Genomic DNA, 6,902 nt, shown 5'->3' on the forward strand with positions numbered 1-6,902 from the left:
TATTCATATTTCGTCTCAATTTTTAAAAGTTGTGCAAATATATATAGTCTTTGCGAAATTATCCTTCAGGACAACATTAGACTCATATATTATTCAACTTTTACAAACAAAACATTACAAGGTCGTCTAACGTTTAACTTATAAAATTTTAGACTGTGGTCTAACGTCTTCTCTTAAAAATATTGTTAGTTTATTCAAAAGAGATTTTTAGGCCTTGATCTTGTGGGTTGGGGGGGGGGGGGGTTAAGCGATAGCCCATCAACAAGATAGTATCACCCCCCCACCTACCCCCCCCCCCCCCCGCCCTCCACTGATACACTTAAAAAGGGGAAAAAAAAAAAAAAGATCTTGGTCTAGAAGGTGCATAAATTGCAAAAGAAATTAAAAAATGGTCATTTACTAAATATTCGTCCCCAAAAAAAGGACAACAACGAAATTTCACTTGAAAAAGTCCTGAATTAGTTGAGCGGTTGAGCCCCTAAAAGGGTACCAGACGCCGAGCGGGAAACCGAAAAATTTATACCGACAATGTCAGTATTTTTCACATTATAAATATAGTTTAATTTGTGCTAACAAGTTAGTTATCATATTATCTAGTTACCAATTATTATATTTGCGATAAAATTTTGCTTACAATTATCGTATATATGATCTGGTTGTGTAATATTTTTTTATAATTTTAAACTCAAGAAGAAGTATTATACTATATATTCTTGCTTTACATGGGACGTACTCACCCACAAGTTGATTTTTAACAATATTTGTCTAGAATCAACATTGTATGATCCCACTTGTTGCCTTATTGGAGGCATTATAAACCGTTATAAATTCAAATTGGTCGGCTAAAGCGTAGAATTAATATTCAAATTAGTGTCTAGTTGATTGATAATATGGACTTGTTTGATGAGATTTTTGATTTGCATCACCCTATTAGTCAAGATTCCTTGTTTTAAAATTGTGTCTCATCCAACTTGAACTTGTAATTGCGAGTTTATCTTTGACTAATCAGCTAAGTATGCTGCAATTGGAGGATGGCGTTTTATGAACAATTTATAAAATTATTTTAGCATTATTAATTAGAGTAACTAGCCAAAGATTAAGATTTTTCCCTCTTAAACTTACAATTGCTAAGATTAACATGCCATGTTTTGATTCATTTTTTATCCGTATAGAGGGTCGACTAAATTTGGATGCACCGAAAAATGAGAACAAAAATATACTTGTGGAATAAATGTTAAAGAGATAGTAATAGTATTTGCTTCTGTTGACTGTGGACAAGAAAATCTTTCTATTTGCTTCTGTTGACTGTGGACGAGAAAATATTTCTGTTTTCGCATGGTCGTTTGCTCGCTATACCAATATGTTTTTTGGTCTTAATTTTATTAAAAAGATGCATTCTGGATTAAATGTTTAATACCTCGAGGAAAATGTAGAATCATGAGCAATTAATTCGTATATATCTTTAGGCAAACTAGGGGTTTCATTACATTTTAGGCCTCAAATAATGCTTGTGATCATGGACAAATTTCTACTTGCTCCTTAAAAAACTCATGTGTTTTGAACTGCGCAAAAATTATAAGGAAAAGGAAAACAATTTTGGTCAAAAAATATCAAGCGATTAGATCACCCGAATCGGAGCCGAGCGGCGACGACGTCAGCGATGCAACGCTTGCCTTCTTCTCAGCTCTTTAAGAGCAAGAAGATGTGTTTTTCTATATAATTTAACACAAAAAAATTGCTCTCTTTTTACGATGAGAGATGATGTTCCTTAGTACTCCCTCCGGATGAAAAAGAGTGTCCACTTAACCTTTTTTTCTTGAGTCAAAAAGTGTGTCTACTTATCAAATCAATAAAGAATTAATCTTGTTTTTTCAGATTTGCCCCTTTAAGTGTTATTTGATCAAATCTCAATACCTAGTTAATGAGGGCCAGTTTAGTCAAATTACCTATTTTTTTCTATAAGTTTGTATTTTCTTAAGGGTGTGCAAATGGCTAAGTGAACATTCTTTTTTATCCGAAGGGAGTAATAATGAATCTTTGAAGAAATTTCATTTTCCTTCAGCTTTTCCCCTTATTTTCCATTCACACAAAGACTTAAAACCCAACAGGTGTGACATTTTTTTCAAAAAAAATTTCAATCTGTTCAAAAAGAGAGTTTAGCCCATGATCTAAAAGTTTCATTGTAAGTTGCAAGAGATATAAAAAGGATCATTCACTAAATAGTTATCTCAAAAACGAGTAAACCGAGACACAGCATATGGAACAGATGTAGCATTATCTGTGACTCTAACAGAGATGATATGTAGATAGATTTGTATACGGGTAAAACCGAGGACACAAGCACGCTCGGTTTCCCGTCGTCATGGTTATGCTCGGGTGCAACATGACCATCTCACCGGAAACGAGGTCTCGAGCTCAGGCTAGTACGAGGTGATAAAGGAAGGGTGATTGACTACCATTAACAGAAGACCGAAATATCCGCCCCCACCCGGATATTTCGGCGTCGATCTTGGCGATGCAGCTGTCACCAGATTTACTTGCTTTATTTAGAATTCTACTAGGTTTGAAACTCCTTCTACTATATAAAGAGAGGTCTTCATTCATGAAAGGGGTTGGCAACAATAAGGAGAGAAATAGTTCATATCAACAATCATAAGAATTTCATCGAATCGGTTCTTATCTGTTCTTGAGTTTCATTTCATTTATGCCTCGTGATAGCTCGTAGCGGAAGGATATCGACCTCGGTTTCCTAGCCCGAGGTCATACGTATCCAGCTCTTGGTTTGATTTGATTCTTTGTCCGTTTTCCTCATATATCTCGTTATTTAGATCCTTAATTGAATTTAGCCACATATCTTTGGTATCTCATATAAATTTAACTGTTCTACGTTTTAAGGTTAAACAGTTTGGCGCCCACCGTGGGGCCTTAGATAGTAGTGGCGGTTCAATATAACATTCTAGTCACACTCGATATTTTACACTTGTTCTTTAGGGTTTGATTTTAGGTATACCGGAAATGTCGGACTCGCATTCTGTCAACTTCCAAGTGGAACCGAGCTATCACGAGCATGACGATGGGGACGTACCAAACAACAACGCACCCCCCATTAATCCAGCTCAAGTCGGGTCATCGGTGGGCAACGTACCGGTCGGTGAGAACAACGGGGCCATCTTTGCGGCGGCTAATCCGAGCTTAGACATGGCTATGGCTCGGTTGCGAGGTGCCCGATGAAGAGATCATAGTGCAATTGCAAAATCGGGATCAGGCACGCGATGTTGCCCCATCGGAACCGATCCAGGATACGGAGGAAAGACATGTCTCACGGGGTAACAAGAGACTCCCCGGACAAAATACCGAATTGAAAAGAATGCTCGATGAATTGACCAAAAGAGTCGAATCCGGTGAAAAGAAGATAGAGGCGAACGATAAGAAGGTGGAGAACTACAACTCGAGGGTCGATCAAATCCCGGGGGCTCCGCCAGTGTTAAAAGGTCCGGATTCGAAAAAGTTTGTTCAAATGCCGTTCCCGCCAAGTGCGGCGCCGATGAAAATTCCCAAGAGATTTCGCATACCGATATCCTGAAAGTACAACGGGACCGAATCGACCCCGAATGAGCATGTAAATCGCATATACGCGCGCTATCATGGCAACGACCTCGCCGACGACGAACGGGAATCGATCTGCTACTTAAGAATTCGGAAGCGTGTCGAAGGGAGCCATGATTTGGTATCATAACTTGCCCGAGCACTCGATTGATTCATTTGCCATGCTCGGCGATGCTTTCGTTAAGGCCCATGCCGGGCCGTCAAGCGTCGAAACCGCCGATTTATTCAACGTCAGCAACGAGATGACGAGACCCTCCGCGAGTTCGTGGCTCGATTTTAAATGGAGCGCGTGGACTTACCTCCGATCGACGATTGGGCCGTTCGAGCTTTCACCCAGGGCTCAATTCGAGAGCTCGATCACGGCCTATGGAACCGAAACAAAGCATTGATAATACCGGCAATCGCCTGGGTCACGTGCATAGATATCGCTTGAAAATTAGGGTCGAAGAGATAAGATTCGAGGTCGCCTTATCGTCATGGCATTCGGTAAAGGAAGTGATCGCACGAAAGAGTGGTGGATCGAGATTCCAGATTATCATATGATAGATACCAGCCCAGACTCGCTTGATCGGAGAGGAAATGGGCGTAACAATGAATCGGGCAAGAATGATAGGAGTAGCGATCGAAGAAATGATCGAGGTCCAAACAACCGTGGGTTGGTAAACAAAAATAATGTCGATAGAGTTCCGGGAAACAGAGAGATTCCAAGGTTATCCGAGTACAACTTTTGCATCGATGTAGCAACTTTAGCGGCGGCCGTTAGCCGAAATAAAGAAACAAGGCATCCGAGGCCAATCCAATCTGACCCGGAGAAGCGGGACAAAAGCCTTATTTGTAAGTATCATCACACTCACGGTCACCGGACCGAGGATTGCCGACAGCCGAGGGAAGAGGTGGCCCATCTGTTCAATTTGGGGCATCTTCGAGAATTCTTAAGTGAACGAGCAAAAATCCATTTTAAAAACCTGGATGCCGACGAAAGCAACGGGATAGGCGGAAGAGCCCCATCAGGTGATACACATGGTCATGGGAGGAACTGACGTTCCCATGGGACCGGTTATGAAGCGCACGAATATTTCCATAACGAGAGAAAAGCGTATCCGAAACGATGATCCCGACGGCCCCATCACGTTCGATTACAAGGATATGGAAGGCATCGCCCAGCCGCATAATGACGCACCGTGGTAATATCTCGTCTTTGTCAATAATTTTGGGGTTAAGCGCGTGTCGATTGACCCGGTGTAGCTCGGCTAATATCATCCGATGGAGAGTCATCGAACAGCTGGGACTACTAGATCAGATCGTGTCGGCCATACGAGTCCTTAATGGATTCAACATGGCATGCGAAATGATCAAAAGTGAGATCACTATACCGATCAGCATGGCAGGAACTACGCAGCAGACGAAATTTTATGTGACGGAAGGGGATATGGGATATAATGCACTGCTGGGAAGACCGTGGATTCACCTCATAAGAGCGGTTCCCTCGACTATGCATCAGGTGTTGAAATTCTCGACTCTAGAAGGTATTAAAATCGTCTGTGGTGAAAAGCAGGCCCCAAAAAAAATGTTCGCGGTTGAAGAATTTGTAAAGACCACAAAAGCGCCAGATCGGGGTGAAAGGAAGAATGCCAAATAGCAATCACAGACCCCGATCCAGGAATCTTCAGAAGATCGAAACGTGGACATGCTAGACGAGGAGTCAAAATTCGGAGTACCGAGAACCTTTGTGGTGCCCGATGATTCTGGCGCCACCAAGTCCACCGTTGAAGAACTCGAACAAGTAACATTGTTTGCCCATCTGCCAGAAAAGAAGGTATACCGTGGGCACGAGGTTAACACCCGAGTCGGGGAAAGAATTTGCGAGTTTCTTAAAATTAACTCGAATCGCTTTGCTTGGTCCCATTTAGACATGACGGAGTATCCCCACGGACGTGACAACACACAAATTGAGCTTGGATCCGAGGTTTTCCCCGGTAAACAAAAGCGAAGGCCACAACCTGAGGTAAAGCATGCATTCGTCAAAGACGAGGTAACCAAGTTCCTTAATATAGGGTCTATTCGAGAGGTAAAATATCCGGATTGGTTAGCTAACGTTGTGGTAGTGCCTAAGCCGATTCATCTCCAGATCCTCAGATAAGAGTCACCGTTTCTTCTCGTTGCTCAAGAAAAAGACCGATTTTGCATGGACCCCCGAATGTCAGGCGGCTTTGGCCGAACTCAAAAGATACTTGTCAAGTCCACCTCTACTCCACACACCAAAGACGAACGAGCAGTTGTATTTATACTTGGCTATTATACCCCGTATTTTCGTACGATGAATTATTCGTAAGCTAATCGACATAAGTCCAAGGACAAGATTATTTTTGGAAATGAGACAAGGAGTTTTGATGCCCGATATTAATATGGCACGACTTGTTTGCAATTTCCATTAGTGTAAAGATATTAATGGAGATTAGGGATTAATTAACCATGATTAAATTAGTAAGTGGGGATTAGTGATTAATTATGATTAATTAGCCTAATTAGACCACAAAGTGGGCCCCACAACATATGGCCGAATGTAATTGGCTCATGAATCTTAGTGGGACACGTGTCATGGCTGGACACGTGTCACTTCCATGGGCAGCATATATATAGGATTGATGACTAATGAATCAACTATGTATTCATTTCATCTTCAATATTTTGTGAAGCATAGAGAGAGGAAGCGAGTTCGGCCATGGCTGCCCATGGTGGAGCTTGAAAATTGTGATAAAAAAATATATTTTCCAAGGCTTTTCAATCATTTGGAAGGTCATCCATAACGTGGAGTAGCCATTGGAGTAGCAAGAACAATTATTATTTCAATTCCCAAATTCTAGCCAAGTTGAGAAATCAAGTTTTTAAGGTAAGGACTGATCATGTTCTAGATGTTTTAGTAAGGATTTGGGCTTGTTGTAACTTAGTAAATATGAATTGATTCTATGAAATCATGTATGTTGGTGTTAGAATGTGTTGAAGCTAGTGTAGGGTCGTTTTTATGTGAAATAGCGGAATTGTTTTGAATTAATATTTTGGTTGTTGTTGTTGTGGATTTTATGATGAAAATGAAGGTATTTGATGGTTAAAGTTGAAAGTTAAATTGTTTGTGGGTGTTGTAGAAGTTCGTATGGTGTTAGTATAGTTTCTTGCATCTAAAGGGATAATGTTGTTAACGTATGGTTGTTGGTGTAGTTAAAACGCAGTTTGGATGAAAAGAATGTGTTGTTGTTGTTCTTGTTGAGCTTGGAAGATTGCATGTTGTATTGTATGTT

At 40.8% G+C, this 6,902-nt stretch overlaps 1 protein-coding gene across 1 annotated transcript; it reads left to right on the forward strand.

Moving 5' to 3' along the window:
- Nucleotides 1-4,777: 4,777 nt before the first annotated feature.
- Nucleotides 4,778-5,245, forward strand: LOC132034832 (uncharacterized). Its single transcript, XM_059425180.1, has one exon. It carries the CDS (start codon nt 4,778-4,780, stop codon nt 5,243-5,245), a length of 468 nt encoding a protein of 155 aa, XP_059281163.1.
- The last annotated feature ends 1,657 nt before the right edge of the window (nt 5,246-6,902 follow it).

The sequence above is a fragment of the Lycium ferocissimum genome, chromosome 10 (assembly GCF_029784015.1).
Source record: "Lycium ferocissimum isolate CSIRO_LF1 chromosome 10, AGI_CSIRO_Lferr_CH_V1, whole genome shotgun sequence".
Taxonomy (NCBI): domain Eukaryota; kingdom Viridiplantae; phylum Streptophyta; class Magnoliopsida; order Solanales; family Solanaceae; genus Lycium; species Lycium ferocissimum.